The 22,352-nt window shown below is 46.4% G+C and overlaps 1 protein-coding gene across 1 annotated transcript; it reads right to left on the minus strand.

The window, feature by feature from the left end:
• Positions 1–443: 443 nt before the first annotated feature.
• On the minus strand, positions 444–21,516 carry hprt1 (hypoxanthine phosphoribosyltransferase 1). The gene is made up of 9 exons (XM_033030193.1): positions 21,440–21,516; positions 15,879–15,985; positions 12,286–12,469; positions 9,603–9,668; positions 8,868–8,885; positions 5,056–5,138; positions 4,561–4,607; positions 2,911–2,987; positions 444–672 (listed from the first exon to the last, which is right to left on the minus strand). The coding sequence occupies exons 1-9, from the start codon at positions 21,482–21,484 to the stop codon at positions 625–627; spliced, it is 675 nt and encodes a 224-aa protein (XP_032886084.1). The 5' UTR covers positions 21,485–21,516; the 3' UTR covers positions 444–624.
• Positions 21,517–22,352: the final 836 nt, after the last annotated feature.

Below are 22,352 nucleotides of genomic sequence, written 5' to 3' on the forward strand. Positions count from 1 at the left end.
ATTCCCCCCCTCCAGCATCACAAATCACAACTCTTCAATGTATTTTTGTCACACCTTGTCTTTTCATATCTGGCCTTTGTCCAACAATCAAAACTCCCCATCACCTGTATCCTATTGCTTGATAGGCTTTGTCTTGCCCCTCTTCTCTTCCAGCTTTCTTCTCCCCCCACCCTCCCCACAATCACAATCAGTCTGAACTAGGGTCCCGACCCAAAACGTCACCTAATCATGTTCTCCAGAGATGTGTAGGAAAGAACTGCAGATGTAGACACAAAATGCTGGAGTGACTCTGCGGGACAGGCAGCATCTCTGGAGAGAAGGAATGGGTGACGTTTCGGGTCGAGACCCTTCTCCAGTCCGACCCGCTGAGTAACTCCAACACTGTCATTTTGTCTAAAAACATTAATTCATTTCTGAACATGAATGAAATGGAATGCCACAAATTGTTGATAGTCTGGATTTATGTTTTACAGTACAAAAATAAACACTTCTTCAAGATGGGCCCTTTAAATATCTAGATTCACAGACAGCAACAAGTACACAGCAATGAGCACAAGTATCTTCAGAGTGCCATCAGAAGGTTCCAATCAACATATCCAATCCTTCATTCACATGCCATGAATCTCATGCCTTATACTTTTCCTTTCCCTTTTCACTGATTACACAAATATGCTGAAAAAGAGAATTAACAGAAAAAAGGAATCAATAAGGGCAGAGAGTATTCTCCATTTGTAAAGAAACTCGTTGCTGAGCACAATCAGTACTGACATTTGAACATTTGGTGAGAAGAGAGCCAATACTGCACCAACACCAATGAACAGAATTAAACAGCAGAACCACCAAGATAGAACCACCAAACAGCAAATAGAGAAACACGTGCACAAATGGACATATGACAAGGGCATTTTGGATTGCTTGTGCCAATTCTCAGGGCGGAGAACCAGTGAAAGCTGGACAGATTGTTGATCAATTGTCTGTACGAAACTTCCATGTGGGGTCATTGCCAACCCATTGCCGAGACCAGGGTTTGACAGTACGAAGAAAACTTACAGCAGATTCAGACAGGGAAGAATTCAAAATGATATGAATACATCCTGAAAACTAGATGGGGAAAGGGTTTAAGGCAGAATAAACTAATGGGACGAGCTCAGCGATACATCTTGGTTGGTGTGGACGAGTTGGACCAAAGGATGACACAAAAAAGCTGGAGTAACTCAGTGGGTCAAGCAAACGTCTTGAGAAAAGGAATAGGTGACGTCTTGGGTCAAGACCAAAGGGTCTGTTTCCATGCTGTCCAACTCTGACTCTAAACATAGGCTGAAAATGGAAATAATTTAAGTGCTTAATCATTTACGTTTTATTACAAGGAGACCAGCGATCTGAACGGAGGGCACAGGTAGACACATGGGATTATAACACTGCTGCTGTGAGTGAACACCAAGGTGGGCATAACCATCATCTTTAGTATGCTTGGAAGAAATTTCTATTTCCAAATGCCACCAAGCTTGGGCATGTAACAGAACAAGTTAGTACAATACCAGATGAGGCAAATGCGATGGTTCCTTTGTTACTAAAACGGGTGGGGACGTCTGTCTTCACTATGGGAAGACTGGAAAATGGAGGAACCAGCACAATGTCTAAACAGACTATTCATATTTCTCATGTTAAAAACAAGGAGGAGCGACAGAGTAAGTAACACACTTCTAATGCAACTAAGAAATGTGTACGTGTGCCTCGTCACTGTGCCTAGTCACATGTGACAATAAAGTATTCCTATTCCTATAATGTTCAAAGTTGGCAGAATATGTTGAGATTAGTGAGGTTTCATGTAAAATAGAATTGTTGAATATGCTTAAAACACTATAAAATTATGAAACAAGAATTTTTCAATTTAACCACGAATCGCTCTCCAAACCACCTTGAACTTCAAGTGTAGTCCTGACCTTTCAGAGAACTTTAACATTGTATTTGAAAAGTTTCAAGCTGCAGATGATTAAAATCTGAAAGGTTGAAATGCTTGAAGTACGGAAGGATTTGGATTAACAAGCTGCTGTTGGAGATGGGTGTGGGGGGGGGGGGGGTATGAGAATCAGCAGCTTGTTCATCGGAATCAGAGGGAATAGATTACAGAGAAATACGTGTGGGAATGCAACTACTCCAACAGCTAGCATAGTCTCGATGGGCTGAACAGCCTCCAACTATTTCATAAATATACTATGACCCTGAAACATAATGCTACTTTTCTCTCTACCTATGCTCTTGGACCTGTTGAGTGTTTCCAGCATTATCTGTCAGTATTATAATATTAGACAGGGAGCAGCGAGGAATGGGAGGACCCAATATCACAATTCTGAGTTTGGATAAAGTTGGGCTTCGCCCCTCAACCCCAACAGGCATCAATCCAGAGAGCAGCATGTATCGCTCCCAGTTTTCCGTATTGCATCAACACAGGAATGTTGGTTAGGGCAACCTCCAGGTGGTGGGGTCCCCATGCTTTTGCTGTCCTTATCCCTCCTGCAGTTGGGTTTGGGAGGTACAGTCTAAGGAGTCTTCCCTGTATCTTGTGTTTTTATTTTGATTTAGTTTAGAGATACAGCATGGAAACAGTCCTTTGGTGCACCAAGTCTATGCCAACCATCGATCTCCTGTTCACACAACTTCTGTGTTGTCCCACTTTCTCATCCACACTAGGGGCAATTTAGAGGCCAATTAACCTATAGATCACACATCTTTGTATCTTGGGAGGAAACCGGAACAGCAAGGAAACTAGATTTCCAGTATTCACAAGTTTTTCCTTTGTAAACCCAAGGAGATCTCATCTTTAATTCAATAAAAGTAATAAATGCATGCACAATGATGCCAACAGTTAATAAATCATGAATCTACAATTATGAATTTGTCTCTACTTACATTCAAATCCCTAAAGTATTCATTATAATCAAGCGCATATCCAACCACAAATTTGTCAGGAACTTCAAATCCAACGACTGGAAGAAAAGTTCTTAGTTAGCGACACATTTAGAAATTGTAAATATAAATAACAAGATAAGGCGATGTCAGTAAAGGTGGCAATAACTGATCCCACCCTCTCAGCTTGATACAGACCCCTTCACCAATGTGACTGACACTGCCAAAACATTACAATAAGCGAGTTTGGTATTCCGAAAAACGCAAGGAATCATGGGATTGGTCAAGGGTCATTCATGATAAAGAAAAAGAACGAAGCGCTGGCTGTATAAACTGTGTATAAATTCTTATCTTTATTCATAATTCATGTGTAAAAATATATTTAATCTGAGGAACGGGGGTGCCAGGTAGCAGGAGAGCAGGGTGAAACAGCGAGAGAGAGGGGGCAGATGCAAATGGGAGACGGGGAGAGACTGGACCGGCGGATAGACATTCTTGGCAGCCTGCATTTCATCCGTGGTCAGGATCGAACCTGGGTCTCCGGCGCAGCAAGCGCTGTTGAATTGCTACTGGACCGTCCCTGTCCCCTCCCGAGTGTCCCATCCCTGTCTGGGGGCGGATGGAGATATCTCGGGTGGCCCTGGACTGACGGGACACCAGCCCGGAGCAGTGGCGACCCAGGCTTACAGCCAGCGTGGAGATGAAGCGCTAACTCCAGCTCAACTCTGTCTGTCCCACCGGGTTAACCAATAGCCTTGGACTGATGAGACACTGGCCCGGAGCAGTGGCGGTCCAGGCTTACAGCCAGTGAGGAGATGAAGTGCCAACTCCAGCTCAACTCTGCTCCACCTCCCGAAGAAGCCGTTCCCCGACGGGCCGGGGACCGTCAGCTGCACCTCTTGCTTTATCCAGTGGCTCTCGGTTAACCCCCTCGGTGCCAGCGTAAGCCAAACATCAGTCATCCACGGAGATACACACAAAATGCTGCAGTAACTCAGCGGGACAGGCACCATCTTTCATGAAACGAAGGTCTGTATACATGCAGTAGCTCAGCTGCCGAGAATGTTTATCTTGAGTGACCTATGACCTGGGCATGCGCAGATGAAATATCGAACTCGCTTATTAAATGTTCCTCTGTAAAATTCATCCTAACCTGGTCCCTGCTGAATGAGCAGAGATGAGGAGGGCTCCATTTAATGCTGTACATAGTGGTGGTAGGTGGGGAAGGAATGCGGAGATAAACCAGGCATGACCCCAGCGAGGCAGGCACGTTCTAAATGGCTAGTTCCTTCCTCTGTTTATCTTTTGTTACCAATTAAGATCATAGATTAGCCATTGTCACATCGATTGGCAGAACAGGCCAAGAGTCACATGACCTCCCAAACCTATTGTTCTTTGTTTCCCTATTTCCCCAAGCCTCTGATCCAGAAATATTATAGCATTTAGCATTATCTTTAACGGATGCAAATTAATTTTTAAATCAAATTTTTTTTCCCCCACATTGGATCAGTAAGTTGTGACTCCAAACAGGAATTCATCGTTTGGTGCTTGAAGCCAGGGTTTGAGGTGTGAGGTATGTGTTTGTGTCTCCAATTGGGCCAGTGCTTCATCCCAGTTAAAGCAAACAAGATACAGTGACTTAACGATACTCACAATCTGGCCGATACCCGACGCTTCGTGGAGTTCGTTTAACCAGCAGACTAATAAAAGGAGAGTGTAATTGGAATGATGCAGCAACACTGACAGATATTATTGATTCAACACCACAGACACCAGCAAAATGTACATAATAGCATTTATGACATGCCAGTTTGAACACTTCAAGATAAACATCAGCCCTCTCCACATTGGAAGGTAATTAATGATGAGAAGCTTGTCTGTTATGTACGGTGGAACACACATCATTGTTACAATAAATGTGGTGAAACAGCGTCTTTAATCTGCTCGGTGAGCGACAGAAAGCTGAACACTACACGGGCAAGACAGTGCTCGGCACTGTTCTGGATTAATGAGTGCAGAGTGGGGTAATTAGCTGATGAGTTGTTCACTGGATCTAGGTACAGGATAACAATCCTGGATCCAAGTCAGATGGTGAGTGTAACACCGAGTCCTTATCCCATGCTGCTCACTCACGCAACCCCAACTTACCTCACCACCTTCACCATGTTGGGTTTGTATCCTTGCAACATGCTCAGCAAAGTTTGCATCGTTTTGCCCGTATCAATAATATCCTGAAAATAAAAGCAGCGGTCTGAGCTGATGCACACTAAGCAAAACCCACCTTCATAGAAACATAGAAAATAGGTGCAGGAGGAGGCCATTCGGCCCTTCGAGCCAGCACCGCCATTCATTGTGATCATGGCTGATCGTCCACAATCAATAACCCGTGCCATCTTGTCCCTCTGCCATGCCTGCATCACTGATACTACTCCACTCCTCTTCCTGATTACTCTCCAGTCAGTTAACTCGATGTAATGACCCGGATGAAGAGACTGATCTTTCTCCATCAGAACTGATTTAGTCGCCATTGCCCCCTCCCTGTCCTGCAAACGCCTACAATGCACCTGCGTGCTTGTGGCCACCTCACACCACCAAAGCCCACTCACACTTCACGCCCCCACAGGTGGGAGCGCCCCAAGCTCCAAAATGTCTCCTAATTCTAAAACAAGGAACTGCAGCTGCTGGTTTACATAAAAAGACACAGTACTGGAGTAACGCATTGGGTCACACAAACCTTTGTTCACCCAATATAATGACTCTGTATTTACCTCAATATCCTCGTTTGTTGAGCAGCAGTTTTGGCTTCATGGAAGGAAACAGTGATGGTGGAAGGTTCTTTTTCAGACTCGAGGCCTGTGACTAGTGGTGTGCCTCAGGGATCGGTGCTGTTAGTAGTTTATATTAATGATTTGGATGAGAATGTACAAGGCATAATTAGTAAGTTTACAGATGACACTAAACTAAGTGGCATTGTAGACAGTGAAAATGGTTATCAAGAATTACACCAGGTTGTTTATTAGCTGGGCAAGTGAGCTGAGGAATGGTCAATGGAGTTTAATGCAGATAGGTGTGAGGTTGCATTTGTGAATGTCAAACCAGGACAGGACCTTCACAGTGAATCACAGGTCCTTGAGGAGTGATGTAGATCAGAGGGATCAAGGAGTGCAGGTACATAGTTCCTTGCAAGTGGCATCACAGGTAGATAGGATAGTCAAGGGCTTTTGATACATTGGGCTTCATCAGTCAGGATAATGAGTATAGAAATTGGGATGTTACGTTTTTAATTGTACAAGACGTTGGTGAGGCTGCACTTGGAGTATTGTGTTTAGTTTTGATCACAACGCTTTAGGAAGGATGTCATCAAGCTGGGAAGAGTGCAGAGAAGATTTAGGGAAATGTTGACAGGACTGTTGACCTGAGCTATTGGGAGAAGTTGGGCAGGGAAGAACTTTGTTCTTTGGAGTGCAAAAGACTGAGGGGTGATCTTATAGAGGTGTATTAAATAACTAGCAGGTTAGGGTGAATGCACAGGGACATTTACCCAGAGTAGGGCAATCAAGAAGCAGAGGACACACAATGCATTCAGAAAGTATTCAGACCCCTTCACTTTTTCCACATTTTGTTACGTTACAGCCTTATTTTAAAATGGATTAAATTATTTTTTTTAATCATCAATCTACACACAATACACAGAAGCGAAAATAGGTGTTTATACTTTTTTGCAAAGTAATTAAAAATAAATAACTGAAATATCACATTTACATAAGTATTCAGATCCTTAGCTATGACACTCAAAATTGAGCAGGTTCATCCTGTTTCCATTGATTATCCTTGAGATGTTTCTACAAATTGATTGGAGTCCACCAGTGGTAAATTAAATTGATTGGACATGATTTGGAAAGGCACACACCTGTCTATATAAGGTCCCACAGTTGACAGTGTATGTAGAGCAAAAACCAAGCCATGAAGACAAAGGAATTGTCCGTAGACCTCCGAGACAGGATTGTGTCAAGACACGAATTTGTGGGAGGGTATAAAACAATTTCTGCAGCAGATCCTGAAGAGCAGTGGCCTCTTAAATGGAAGAACTTTAGAACCACCAGGACTCTTCATAGAGCTGGCTGCCCGGCCAAACTGAGCAATCAGGGGAGAAGAGCCTTGGTCAGGGAGGTGACCAAGAACCCGATGGTCACTCTGACAGAGCTCCAGAGTTCCTTTGTGGAGATGGGAGAACCTTCCAGAAGGACAACTACATTTGCAGCACTCCACCAATCAGGCCTTTATGGTAGAGTGGCCAGACGGAAGCCACTCCTCAGTAAAAGGCACATAACAGCCCGCTTGGAGTTTGCCAAAAGGCACCTAAAGAACTCTTAGACCATGACAAACAAGATTCTCTGGTCTGATGAAACCAAGATTGAACTCTTTGGCCTGAATGCCAAGCGTCACGTCTGGAGGAAACCAGGCACCGTTCATCACCTGGCCAATACCATACCTACGGTGAAGCATGGCGGTGGCAGCATCATGCTGTGGGGATGTTTTTCAGCGATGGGAACTGGGAGACTAGTCAGGATTGAGGGAAAGATGAACGGAGCAAAGTACAGAGAGATCCTTGATGAAAGCCTGCTCCAGAGCATTCTGGACAACCTTCCAACAGGACAATGACCCTAAGCACACAGCCAAGACAACGCAGGAGTGGCTTTGTGATAAGTCTGTGAATGTCTTTGAGAGACCTAGCCAGAGCCTGGACTTGAACCCGATCGAACATCTCTGGAGGGACCTGAAAATAACTATGCATCGACGCTCCTCATCCAGAGCTTGAGAGGATCTGCAGCGAAGAATGGGAGAAATTACCCAAATACAGGTGTGCCAAGTTTGTAGCGTCATACCCAAGAAGACTTGAGGCTGTAATCGCTGCCAAAAGTGCCTCAACAAAGTACTGAGTAAAGGGTCTGAAAACTTATGCAAATGTAATATTTTTGTTATTTCTTCTTAATTACTTTGCAAAAAATTCTAAACACCTGCTTTCACTTTTTTTTATTATAGGGTTATGTGTGTAGATTGATGATAATGAAAATGAATTTAATCCATTTTAGAATAAGGCTTTAACGTAACAAAATATGGAAAACGTGTAGGGGTCTGAATACTTTCTGAATGCACTGTAAGTTTAAGGTGAGAAGGGAATGATTTAATAAGAACATGAGGGGCAACTTTCACATTCAGAAGGTCATAGGTGTATAGAACGAACTGCCAGAGGGGATAGTTGAGGCAGGTACAATAACAACAGGTACACAACAGGCAATTGAAAAAATACATATATAGGAAAGATTTAGAAGGAAATGGGACCAAACGCAGGCAAATATAACTAGGTTAGATGGGGCATTTTGGTTAGTCGGCCTGGACGAGTTTGGCCAAAGGGCCTGTTTCTGTGTTGAATGAATCTATGGAGTCTCATGGGTCACTAATCAAAGTTGAAAGCATGGTAACAATGCAAACAACTCATTAGCTTCTGCTTATTTGCTCACTGCATTCAATGGTCACTGATTTCACAGTAAACAAGCTTTCTCACTCAATACTCAAACTGCAAAAGCATTCACTAAATCTGCTCTCTACCTCTTCAGCAAAAGTGCAAACAGTCCCCATTCCTCTAAACCATTTAGAAGATCCAGGTCTGCATTCACCGGGATGGATTTGAAGTGCACCCTCTACCATTTTAATCTTTAACTCATACGTAACTTCAGGAACACAACCCCAATGTCATGAGACTAGCAATTCGCAAGATAGAAAGTTACCCCCGATTGTTCCACTATTTCCAGAATCACATTATCTCCGTTCATCAATGCAGCTCCGTGTGAGTGTGCGCAGGATCACACATTGGGAGAATTTGTACACTCTGGAAGCAACACAATCTCAAACATTCATTAACAATAACACAGAGATTTAATAGAAAGAAAATTACTGACCTCAACAATTAATACATTCTGTCTCCCATGGGTGGATATGAAGAGGGCAAGAAAGAAAAATAGTTTAAAATTCTTTTTTTTTGCATATGTAAACAATATCAGAGACATGTAACCTCCCACCAGAGGCAAGACCAAGCAACATGCACACTAATCATGCAACAGTTCCACCAGTATCCTCACATGTACAGGAAGTCACAAGTGTTAGAGTAGCTCAATGGGTCAGGCAGCACCTCTGGAGACATGGACAACTGATATTTCATAAGCATAGGTCCATTCAGTGCAGCAGCCTCAACAAGTTGTTTATAATAAAAGTCAGCTTAATTTATCTTGGTTCATTTTATGACGGTGATCAGTGTATCTAATCCACCCTGTCTGCTGATGTTCCCATCTCCACACACAGAATGAGTTCAATGGGACTTAGTTCCAGAAAGCTGCATAATGTAGATGAGAAGAAATCCGAGATGCACTCTTTCATCAGCGGGGTGCTGGCTGAACACAACAGCAGGGAAGCTATGCTCTAACTGCAGGCCAAGTGCCAGCATGGAAACAATGGGCTGAATGGCCCGTATTCCATGTTATAGGATTATGAAGATGAATGAACAACCCTGGTGCATGGACCATCTAAAACACGCTAACATGTTAGCATGATTTAAAAGAACTTTCAACGCCAACGAGAGCCACCACAGGTGCTTCCCTCCACACTCGCCTCCTCGTCACTTGCAAACATTGTCACACCTTTCCAGTCAAGGTCGAGAGGTCATCTCCACCGATCACTTTGATCGCTCCTGTCGACTGATCATTCTGCAAATTAAAACAAATTGGATGGAAATGTAAGAATACTGTTTTAACAATTGATTGGGGAAAGGTGAGATAGCTTGTGTTATAGGACAGGTGCGTACAGTAGTTCATATTCTACTCCTTTTACTGGACTTGTAAGCTCCCAATACATGACGTGAAGGGTTCCAATTAGTCATACAGCATGGAAACAGGCCCCTCGGCTCATGCTGACCAAGGTGACCCAAGCTCTTGTCATGTGAGCAGTCACAGGCCAAAGGTTCCCCAGAGTCACTGGGGTTTTTGCATTTCTTCCAGAATTCTTTGAGCACATTCATGAATCATTACTGAATGTAACAAGAGCCTTGATGCTAGGCATCAAGGGAGCACACTGGCCCAAGGGAGCACACTGATGTTTGTTCATTTGTGCCTCCAGAGCAATGATGACATTTTACCAGTGCCCTTTAGCCCTCGAGCTTTGGAGGCTGGGGTTGAAGGTTGACCTTACAGAAGTTGTAGCGGCAGATTTGTTCAAGAGATTACTCCCTCTAGCCGCTAAATGGACTACATAGTTAAGGGAAATGTCTTCATACGCATGCAAGCTCTCCGTCGGGGACCTTCAGAGCTTCTTCAGAGATAAATCTTCAAAACACAGTCCTTTGATTAATAAATTCTTTATTGGTGATGAAAAACAATAAGGTACATCCAAACTTCTTCTGACTCGTACACTATAATCTTCATCGAACTCCAGCTTATCGCATTAAACGTTAGAAAACTCTTTGTGTCTCCGTTACACTTCGCATGGTCGAAGGGTAAACGTTCCCCATGCTCGTCCAAAACTAAACTAAAAACGAAGCTTCTGCGCAAGAAACTTAGCTCCAAACACACCCTAAAATAAGTCATAAATCCCACCCCCAATATAATGGGCAGTCGAAAATTTAAAGACACATGCCATCATTAATGACACACTAAACAAGCCAAATGGCCACTACAGAGGTTTATAAAAGAGTTTCAGACTCTCATACTAAATTTGTTTTCCTTGCAGGATTTTCAAAAATAAAGGTCTTCTTTAACAGCTACAAGTTTGTTTGTTACTGCAAGCTAAAAATACTAAAGGCTTTTTTAATAGTGCATCATTGCTCACGTGTCAATAGTAGTGATTCTTGTCAATTACAGAAATAATAATAAAGAGATGATAACTGCAGGGAGGTTACATGGAAACAGTTTCTTTTTCTATAATTTTTTAAAAGCTAAAACAGCGGTTTCATCCTCGTCAATTTGTAAAGTAACTGATGTGGTTCTCTAGTTCCCTTTTGAAATTACGTTAAAGGCAATTCAGCCCCACATAACACAAAAATTATTACCCAATTCATCAATCGCATCATGACAAGTGGAAACATGTGTCATTGCAGAACTACCTGTAGTGTAGATGGGCATAGACACAAAATGCTGGAGTAACTCAGCGGGACACGCAGCATCTCTGAGTAGAAGGAATGGGTTACTTTTCGGGTCGAGACCCTTCTTCATACTGAAGTCAGGGGAGAGGGAGATACAGAGATAAGGAAGTGTGAGGTGTGAAAACGAGACAAAGGGGATGGAGTTATACACTTCTAACCAGAGATGCTGCCTGTCGCGAAGTTACTCCAGCATTTTGTGTCTATCTTCGGTTTAAAACAGCATCTGCAATTCCTTCCTACACTTGTAGATGTGCATGTTGGTCGGCATACAGTGGGCCGAAAGGCCTCCTTTGATGCTATGTACCTCTGACTCTATTCTAGCTGTGGTCCTTCAATAGCCAAACAATTATTACAGCACCACCCAAATCCGAAACTCCAAAAAAGGCCGACTTGCTATTTACACCCTCAACATTTTCCCCTCAAAGTAATAGTCTTTGGATTCCTCTCATTGAAACACATAACCCCTCACTTTCCCACAGTAAAGTCTATTTTAAAAGACCCTCCCATTCACTCAACATTCACATACAATATATTCTCCAGGAAGCACAAATATCCTCATCGCAACATTCCCTTCATCCATTTCCTGTCATCGCCTCATATTACACTCTGCCTCCATATCCAGTTCATCAATAGTAACTAAGGAATTGAGAGTCTAAAACTCTGCATACTCCACTGGTCGAATCCTTACAACCCGAGAGACCTTGTTTACTTCAATTAATTTTTCCATGTGATAACCAAACTTCAATCTCTGCTAACACAAATGCCAAGAGCTCTTAACATGTGCACCAGAAATGGAGAGTCAATGACCTGAAACATCGCCCATTCCTTCTCTCCATAGATGCTGCCTCACCCGCTGAGTTACTCCAGCATTTTGTGTCTACCTCGGACAGTCAACATTGCAAGTTGGGACCCTTCTTCAGATTTCAGACACTAGCTTGATTTAGACATGTCATCACTGGTTCAGTTCCCTGAACTTCCTTGCCCAGACCACTTTTAACATCCGCACCATGGATTAAACTGATCCCCACCACCCGCAAGACAGGTAAGTGATGGACTGTAGACGCATATCCAGGAAGTAACACTCGCATCTATTGAATAATAAGACACAATTACTTGGAAAACCAAAAAGCCCATCAGTTGTACATTGTGCCAAGATATGGAGTAAAGAATTGATTAAAAATGCTTACACAGTAACTCTTTAAGCGAATGAAGTCCACCGTCATTGGGATTGATTGGTCACTGTTGCGATTCAAGGCTTTGATGTAGTCTAAAAGGTCAGCAAAAAACTTATAACCACCCTTGAGTACACAGAGAGCAACAATGTGATGATCTCCCATGGCCTTCATTATTTCTTTTGCCAAACGCTCAGTCCTGTGGACACAAACAGACTTGCATTCACAACTTTATGATTCATTCTAAAATCAGTCTACATGAAATCAACACGAGAAGAAAGACAAGATTTAGTTCCTGAGCAAGATCAGGTCCCTGCATAGACTGGACATTTACATGGGAAAGACGCTGCCTCCTTCGGGGAAAATGAAATTGTAGATGGTCTTAAATAATATTCAAATGTATCCATTTTAACTATTCACTGGACCAAGTGGGACCTGTTGGGTCCCGTCCTCTCAACGCGCGGTTGCGGGGGCGGTCTGCGGCGTCACACACACACACACTAACCACCCCCCACACACACTAACCACCCCCCACACACACTAACCACCCCCCACAGACACACACGCACTAACCACCCCCCACAGACACACACTAACCACCCCCCACAGACACACTAACCACCCCCCCACCACACACACTAACCACCCCCCCACAGACACAACACCACTAACACCCCCAAACACACAAAAAACCCCCCAAAACAACACACTAACACCCCCACACACACACTAAACCCACCCCACACACAAAACACAAACAAACCAACAACAGACACACAAAAAATAACCACACCCCCCACACACACACGAACCACCCCCCACACACAAACAAACCAACCCCCACACCAACTAAACACACCCCCACACACACAACACACCACCCCAAACACACACACAACCACCCCCCACAGACACACACACACTAACCACCCCCCCAACACACACACTAACCACCCAACACACACACTAACCAACACCCACAGACAAACACACAAAACCACCCCCACACACACAAACCACCCCCCTCACCACACACTAACCACCCCCAACAACACACACTAACCACACACACACACACACTAACCACCCCACACACACTAACCACCCCCCACACACACACGCTAACCCCCCACACACGCTAACCCCCCCCCCACACACACACTAATCACCCCCCCCCCCACACACACACAAACCACCCCCCTTGATATTATATTAATATTATTAATTTGCTCCTTTTACCCCATCCCCTGCCCTATCTACTCAAGCATAGCCCCCAACTCACAGGCGCGGCTAGAGAGGGGCCGGGGTAGAGACAGAGAGGGCAGAGGCCAAGAGGGGGTAGAGAGAGGGAGAGGGCAGAGAGAGGGGTCAGAGGCTGAGAGAAAGGGGCAGAGAGAGGGGGGGGGAGAGAGGGGGGGGAGAGAGGGGGGAGGAGAGATGAGGGGGCGGAGATGAGAGAGGAGGGTGAGAGATGAGAGGGGGGAGAGAAGAGAGAGGGAGATGGAGGAGAGAAGGGGGGGAGAGACGGAGAAGGGGGGAGAAGAGAAGGGGGGAGAAGAAAGAAGGGGGGAGAGGAGAGAAGGGGGGGAGAGAGAAGGGGGGGAGAGAGAAGGGGGGGAGAGAGAAGGAGGGTGAGAGAGAGAAGGGGGGACAGAATAGAGGGAGAGAGAGAGGGGGAGAGAGGGGGAGAGAGGGAGAGAGAGAGAGAGAGAGAGAGAGAGAGAGAGAGAGGGGGGGGCGAGGGGGCGGAGAGAGAGGGGGGCGAGAGAGGAAGAGAGGGTGAGAGAGGGAGAGAGAGAGAGAGAGGGGGGGGAGAGAGAGAGAGAGGGAGAGAGGAGAGAGAGAGGGGGGGAGAGAGAGAGAGAGAGAGAGAGAGAGGGGGAGAGAGAGAGAGGGGGGAGAGAGAGAGGGGGAGAAAGAGAGAGAGGGGGGTGAGAGAGAGAGGTGGGGAGAGAGAGGGGGAGAGGGGAGAGAGAGAGGGGGAAGAGAGAGGAGAGGGTAAGGAGAGAGACAGGGGGAGTGAGAGAGGGGGGAGAGAGAGATAGAGGGGGAGAGAGAGAGATGGAGAGAGAGAGGGGAGAGTGAGAGGTGGAGAGAGAGAGAGGGGAGAGAGAGAGGGGGAGAGAGAGAGGGGAGAGAGAGAGAGGGGGGAGAGAGAGAGGGGGGAGAGAGAGAGGAGAGAGAGAGGGGGGTGAGAGGGGATAGAGAGGGGATAGAGAGGGGGGAGAGAGAGAGAGGGTGGAGAGAGAGAGGGGGAGAGAGAGAGAGAGAGAGAGAGAGGGGGTGAGAGGGGAGAGAGAGAGAGGAGAGAGGAGAGAGAGACGGGGAGAGAGAGACGGGGAGAGAGAGACGGGCAGAGAGAGAGGGGGGAGAGAGAGAGAGGGGGGGAGAGAGGGGAGAGAGAGAGAGAGAGAGGGGGCGAGAGGAGGGGGAGAGGACCTATCATTTGAACAAAAATGTAGGTAGGCTGATTAGTAAGTTTACAGACGACAGATAATTTGGTAAAATTGTGGGTTGTGAGGAAGGTTGTGAATTCTGACGCTGAGAACATAATGACATCATGATGGCGCAGCGGTGGAGTTACTACCTTACAGCGCCAGAGACCCAGGTTCGATACTGACTATGGGTGTTGTCAATATGAGGTTTGTACGTTCTCCCCGTGACCTGCGTGTGTTTTCTCTGGATGCTCCGGTTTCCTCCCACATTCCAAAGATGTACAGGTTCGTAGGTTAATTGGCTTACTAAAATGGTAAATTGGCCCTGGTGTGTGTAGGATAGCGTTTGTGTGTGGGGATCACTGGTCGGCGTGGACTAGGTGGGCCGAAGGGATCGTTTCCCTGCTGTGTCCGAAACAAAACATGTTAAACAAGCTAGCCATCTCATAATTACAGGCTATACTGACAGAAAAACAAGGGGCTACCATGAGGTGAAGCAGTTGGTGCTGGCAGGGAATGCGGGAGGTCCAGCAGCAGTTGTGGGGGGAAAGTCCCAATGTCGTGGTTTGAAACCCTGCATCAGGATTAAGAGTGGAGAGGAAAGATAACCAGTGTTAAGAGGAGACAGAGGCCATGTGTTGGACAGGAGAGCAGTGAAGAATCATAAGCAGTATACCCCGTGACCATTCTCCTCTCAAACAGATCAAGCCAATTAATATAATGTCAAGCATGACTTCCGAGGAAGGCAGCAACAGGCAAGTTTATGGCATTGTGGATGTCTCAGCTGCACAGCTAGGATGTAGAGAGGAGGAGAGCTTTTCCCATGTACATGAATACTTTGGAACTTTCCTTAATCTTGTCCAACAGTAATATTTCATGCCCAATCTTTGCCCTCCCAAGTTTCTTTAAAAAACCCCTACACGTCCAGCACTCTTTGAGGGCATTCCCCATTTTACCCACTCCTCAACCCCTGCCACATGCTTTTGTTTTAACCAACCCACGATATCAACACCCAAGGTTCTTTAGACTCACTGTCCAAGGAATTTTTCTTCCTTACAGGAACACTTTGGACCCTAACTGTCCTGCTCAAATCCTGCAACGGGCTTCCCACTAGCTTCCCATTGGTTGCACGATTTAGTTGAAGATCCATTACATACATGAAAGGCCACTCACCGGTCCATGATTAAACCATGAGGAATAAATACTCGCTCCAGATCATTGGAATAATGTTTAGGAATACAAAACAGATCGAGGTCATAACCTTGCTCATCATCATTAATCTGAAAAACAAAATCCTTCAGATTTATACAAACTGAAGTTCTTAGCATTGTGGAAATTTAACAAAACAATGAAATGTCTAAAACATTTGAGATTGGTCGGCATATTTTATGACATGATGGATATTTTAGTCGGCATGGATGTTGCGTCAGTGCTCGTTCCTGCCCTGTACAAGTACAGTGCGGCACGGTAGCGCAGCGGTAGAGTTGCTGCCTTACAGCGCCAGAGACCCGGGGTTCATTGCTGACTACAGGTGCTGTCTGTTCAGTTTGTACATTCCCCATGTAACTGCGTGGATTTTCTCCCAGATCTTCGGTTTCCTCCCACACTCCAAAGGTTTGTAGGTTAATTGGATTGATATAAATGTAAATTGTCCTTAGTGTGTGTGGGATAGTGTTAATGTGCGGTGATCACTGGTTGGCACGGACTCGATAAGCTGAAGGACCTGTTTCCGCGCTGTATCTCTAAACTAAACTAGTGAATTTGGTAGACAAAAGTACTGGAGAAACTCAGCGGGCGCAGCAGCATCTATGGAGCGAAGGAAATAGGCAAAGTTTCGGGCCGAAACCCTTCTTCAGACTGATGTAGGGTGGGGGGGGGGGGGGGAGTAGGGGGTGAAGAGTGAATTTGGTACGATTCAATGCATTACTCCAGTTCTCACTGCTCCAGCTCCTTCTTCTTCTTGTAGGATTCCAGCAGTGTAGACGCTGCTATTACTGCCCTCCACAGGTCAAAGTTTGAACTAAATTCTTACATACAGTCCTGTAACTTGCAGGAACTGCATGTTTCCATTCCTTTGGTAAATAACCCTCTGCCCACACAGTATTAAACAAAGCTAAGATTTCATCAAGTACAGTATCATCCAGATGTTTAAATAACTCATACGACAACCTATCTCTCCCCGGGGTGGTATTTGCCCCAGACATAATTGCATCCTTCAACTCTTTTATGGTAAAAAACAGATTAAAGGTATTATCATTTACTAAACTCCTCTCCAGCTTCCACTGATTAACTGCCATCAGCTCGGTTCTCTTTCTACACCTCTCCACTCCCATGCTCTCTGATCTATGCACTGCTTGAAAACTGTCAACCCACATGTCTGCTTTTTCCTTATTGGATACTGCTACCACCTCACCCTTCTGCAACACTGGTAACAAACTTCTTTTATATACTCCTGACACTCTACGCACAGCTGACCACAAATGCCTTACTGGAGTTTCCGGGCCTAGCGTACCACAAAACTTCCTCCAACTATTCCTCTTTGCATCCTTTACAACTCGTCTTGCTACTGCCCTTAGCCGCTTGTACTCCATTGCATTGACCAAAATTGGATACTTTCTTAATTTTCGATGGGCTATATTCCTATTCCTTACAGCTTCATCACATTCTTTATTCCACCAAGGAACAGACATACGGGACCTAGGTTCCTGCTTCACAGGAATAGTACAACAAGCTGCCTCATGAATCATGAGACTAATGGAAGTATTCCAACTATCTACAGAACCCTCACTATTAACCTCTCCAACTAAACTTAGAGCCTTCTCTTGGAATTTATCCCATTTGGCCTGAGAAAAGTTATATCTAGGGACTTACTTTCCACTTCTCTCCTCAAATCCCTACCAAACCTACATAAAATTGGATAATGATCACAACCCAGTGTATATCTATCCATTACATCCCATTCACCAATTCTTGCTAAATTTGATGAAGCAATTGATAAATCCATGTGGCTGCAGGTGTTTCTCACAATATTATACCTAGACGGCCTTCCATCATTTAACAATACCAACTCATACTTGTCTAGAAATTCTTCAACAATAACACAATTTTAATCCCTGTGATCACTACCCCATAAAGGATTATGCGCATTAAAATCTCCAATCCATATAACAGGACACCTTACCTTCTCCATTATCTCATCAAAATCTGACAATATCAAGGGTTGACAGGGGTTATAATAATTTATCACAGTGATAGAATTCTGGCTGCTCCAAACCTCCACAGCCAAAACCTCAAGATTAGAATTAATGTCAACTTTCCTATACTGCAACCCAGTCTTAACAAAAGTTGCTCAACCCCCACCTGATCTATCAGACCTATCTAATTGCACACATTCATAACCTGGGATTACAAAATCTAGACAGGGCTTTAACCATGTCTCTTGGATACATATTAATTCTGATGCTTCTTTAAATTCATCAACAAATCTCTTTAACTCTTGACCATTTCCAATCAGACTCCGGACGTTCCATTGAAGTATATAAAACATTACGGTGTTAATGAGGATCACCATCATCCACCTCGCTGACATACTCCATACTGCTAGCTCTCGACAACTGTGACCTCTCCATACACTGACTCTCCGTCATGTATTGATGCAACTTTTCTGGCAACTGCTTTACACTGAGGAACCTTTCAGCTGCCCCCACCACTAACCTGATGATATCTGACCGGTTAGCTGCTTTCTTAGCTCCTACCAGCACATCAGAAACAAAAGACAGAAATGACTCATTAAAAATCAACATGTCAGATGGAAAAGCCGACGGCAAGTTTGGCACAGTGATCTGGCTTCCTAGCACCACTCTAGTCCCAGCGCTCACATCTCCGCGTTCTCCAGCCACCCTTTGAGCTGCCTCTGCATATGACACGTTGTTCTGATCCTTCACTTCCTGCACTCGCTTCGCCTGAACAAAGCGCTCACAACCATGAAACCCTGCTGCATGATCCCCATCACACTTAGGGCACTTAGGAGCCTCTGCCTTGCAATTTTGTATTGCATGATCTCCACCGCACTTTCTTTTACCCCGACAAGACCCAGCAACATGTCCAAACCTCTGACAGTTATAGCAGCGCAACGGTGGTTTAATGTACTCCCTCACTTGATACGCCATACTCCCAAGAAACACTCTCTGTGGCAGTACTCCATCTTTGAACGTAAGCAGGACCGGCGGGTCCCTAACTCCATTCCTACTCTTAAATCTCACAACATCAATTACCTGGGCCCCCTTAACGTTTTCTAAGATCTCCTTCTCAGACAAGCCATCATACATCCCATACACCACTCCCTTTATTCCCTGCTGTCTTCCTCTAGGGACCAAACTCTCCACCTTGACCACCAATTTCCCCACACCCCTAGCATCATTAAACTGTTTTCTGTCTTTGCAACAAACTCTTAACATCCCATTATACAGAATCTTGGCCTGAAAATCCCTGCCTATCTGGCTCTCCAAAGCGGTGGTAATTTTTAATGGATTCACTGCTCTAAATCCTGCATCTCCTTGATTTGTTCCTTTAACTTTAAACAGCACGACGAATTCTTCAATAATTCTAGTTCTCCTAACTTTACTTCCTTCGTCTCCTGACATTTCGGGTCTTTCGCTCGATGCCTCTCTCTTAGAGTTCCCCTTTTCCTTACCTACAGTCTGCCACCCACCACCCTCAGCCCCACCACTCCCTGAAGCCATGGGCCTCTAGAATCTGCGATGTGACTCGAACGACCTCCAGCAGCTAAAGCCCCTCAACAAGTCTTTGCTCCTGCAAACACTCTACCCCAAATTCCTCCGCATCTTTTGCACTATTATTGGTTGTTTTTAAGTTTAGTTTCGAGACACAGCACGGAACCAGGCCCGTCGGCGCACTCCTTCGCAGTTTCACGACTCCGCCGCCATGTTGGCGTCCCCCTCACCCACTGCTCCAGCTTTACAGATGAGGAAGAGGTTAAGCAAAAACTAACATATTTCACATTTGATCCAAGAGGCTATTAAACCCATCAAGTCAATGCCTGCTCACCGAGCCACCTACTCGTGTCACCTCTTGCATGTTCACTCATACCTGTGAGATAATCCCATCAATCTACAGTTGCCAATTGATCATTGGGTGTGGAAGGAAACCAAAGCAACGGAGAAGCACACGTCGTTATGATGCAACTACAGACAGTCAGCACCACAGAATCGAACCCGAATCGCGGAGCTGCATTATATCGAGGATAGGAGAGGAAATATTGCAGGGAACCCGACCTGAGTCAGATTAAAAATCAGGCGCTGTGATGCAGCGGTAGAGTTGCTGCCTTGCGGCGCCAAAGACCCGGGTTCGATCCTCTCGCGACCTCTCTGTCCTGGGTCTCCTCCATTGCCAGAGTGAGCAACAGCGGAAATTGGAGGAACAGCACCTCATATTCCGTCTGGGGTCCTTGCGTCCTTATGGCATTAACATTGAATTCTCCCAATTTGGCTAGCCCGTGCTGTCTCCTCCCCTTCCTTAACCCTCTAGCTGTCTCCTCCCACCCTCCCATCCGCCCGCCCTCGGGCTCCTCCTCCTCCTCCCCTTTTCCTTCTTTCTTTCCCCACCCCCCATCAGTCTGAAGAAGGGTTTCGGCTCGAAACGTCGCCTATTTCCTTCGCTCCATAGATGCTGCTGCACCCGCTGAGTTTCCCCAGCAATTTTGTGTACCTTCGATCCTAACTACGGGTGTTGTTTGTATGTAGTTTGTAAGTTCTCCCCGTGACCTTTTTGGTTTTCGCCGATATCTTCCGTTTCCTCCCACACTGAAGACCTACAGTGGGTTCAGTTCCTGAAATGCCTATTGGTGACATCAGTCGATTACCACACGGAGATAGTATATATAGTATTCAAAAGGGAACTGCAGATGCTGGAATATCGAAGGTACACAAAATTGCTGGGGAAACTCAGCGGGTGCAGCAGCATCTATGGAGCGAAGGAAATAGGCGACGTTTCGGGCCGAAACCCTTCTTCAGACTGTATATATAGTAATTGGCTTGGTATAAGTGTAAATTGCCCCTAGTGTTAATGTGTGGGGATCGCTGGTCGCTGCAGGCTCGGTTGGCCAAAGGGCGTTTCCGCGCTGGATCTCTTGATGGAGACAGCGTTCTCCATCAAGAAAAATACATTCTGCACCCAACGCCTCGATTCCTAGCCTTGGACATTCATTCACCCAGAGAATCTCTGCGAGCACCGCAGCCAGGGCAGTGCAGAGGCGGCGACGGTGAACAGGGGCCAAGGCCGGGCAAAAATGACAGCCCGAGCCGTCGGACCTCACGCTGCAGCCGCTCCCCGGGCGGCGAGATGCTGGAGTAACAGCGGGACAGGCAGCATCTCTTCAGTCTGAAGGAACCCGACCCCAAACATCAGCCCCGTTCCTTCTCTCCACAGGTGCTGCCCGACCCGCTGAGTTACTCCAGCACTTTGTGTCTGTCTAAACCCGCATCTGCAGTTCCATCCCACACATGTTCCACATGGCTGCCTGACCTCTGGGCGGCCCGGTCCGGCCTGACACCGGGCCCTGCGCTCGACACAGGACACCTGGACATCGCCAACCCCCTGGCCCCAGTGACAGCCCGATCCTTCGCCCCTGGCCCCAGTGACAGCCCGATCCTTCGCCCCTGGCCCCAGTGACAGCCCGATCCTTCGCCCCATCCGCGGGCCCAGCCGCCACTCACCACCACGCACCCCGCCCTCGTCGTCGCAGCAGCCGCCGCCGCCATCGCGCCCTCACTGCGCACCAGCGTTCCGACCAAAGATCTTATAGCGGATCTTTGGTTCCGACCACCAAAGGACTTTGCCCTCCACAGCAGCCAAACAGCGCTCACCGTTGGCCAGCTTCTCTCACCCAATCGCTGTGCGGCTTTCCTGAACCACGCCGCCTCCCATTGGTGCAGACAGACCCGCCGCGGCGGGGCGACCAATCAGCAGCGCGATATGGGGCGGCCAACGGTTCCCCAGCGACCGGGGATCTTTGACCAGGACCGGGTGCAGGTGCCGGCCGCTGCCCCAAGGTGTCGCTGCCCGGCCCGGCCCGCGGTTCCCCAGCGACCGGGGATCTTTGACCAGGACCGGGTGCAGGTGCAGGCCGCTGCCCATTGTCCGGGATGGGACCCGCGAGTTAGGGGGTTCTTCTCCTGCGGGCCGGAGCCGGGCCTGGAACCTGTGCGCTCCGGTGGGCCCAGAGTTCGGAGCCATAGGCCGGTCCCCGCCGTTGACAGGCAGGGAACCGCCTGCGGTTTAGCCATAACCGGGCCCGGCCCTGCCACCTGAAGCGGTTCCACCTGCGGCTCGAGACTTGGGGTCTTGGGACCACAGCTGGACCTTTCCCTGCAGACCCCAAACAAAAATTGGGAGGGGCGAAAGCTGGAAGAGAGATAGGGGCAAGGCAAAGCATGGCTCCAGCTTTCTCTCCCCCTCCACAATCAGTCTGAAAAAGGATCCCAACCCGAAATGTAACCTATCCATCATCTTCAGAGATGCTGCCTGACCCACTGAGTTACTCCAGCACTTTATTTTGTTTAGCTCCAAGAAGGTTGAACACTCAATGTTCTCTGAAATGATGACAGGAATTGATAGGATAGGCCAAAG

The sequence above is a fragment of the Amblyraja radiata genome, chromosome 12, assembly GCF_010909765.2.
Source record: "Amblyraja radiata isolate CabotCenter1 chromosome 12, sAmbRad1.1.pri, whole genome shotgun sequence".
NCBI lineage: Eukaryota > Metazoa > Chordata > Chondrichthyes > Rajiformes > Rajidae > Amblyraja > Amblyraja radiata.

Bases quoted from the DNA above. Each gene is read 5' to 3' on its own strand.
- hprt1 (XM_033030193.1), bottom strand. From the start codon at position 21,484: ATGGCGGCGGCGGCTGCTGCGACGACGAGGGCGGGGTGCGTGGTG. The intron at 4,608-5,055 runs GTAAGTTGGGGT...TCCTTTTATTAG, and splicing joins AACATGGTGAAGGTGGTGAG to TCTGCTGGTTAAACGAACTC. The intron at 2,988-4,560 runs GTGAGTATCGTT...CTTTTCTTCCAG, and splicing joins CGTCGGGTATCGGCCAGATT to TCGTTGGATTTGAAGTTCCT.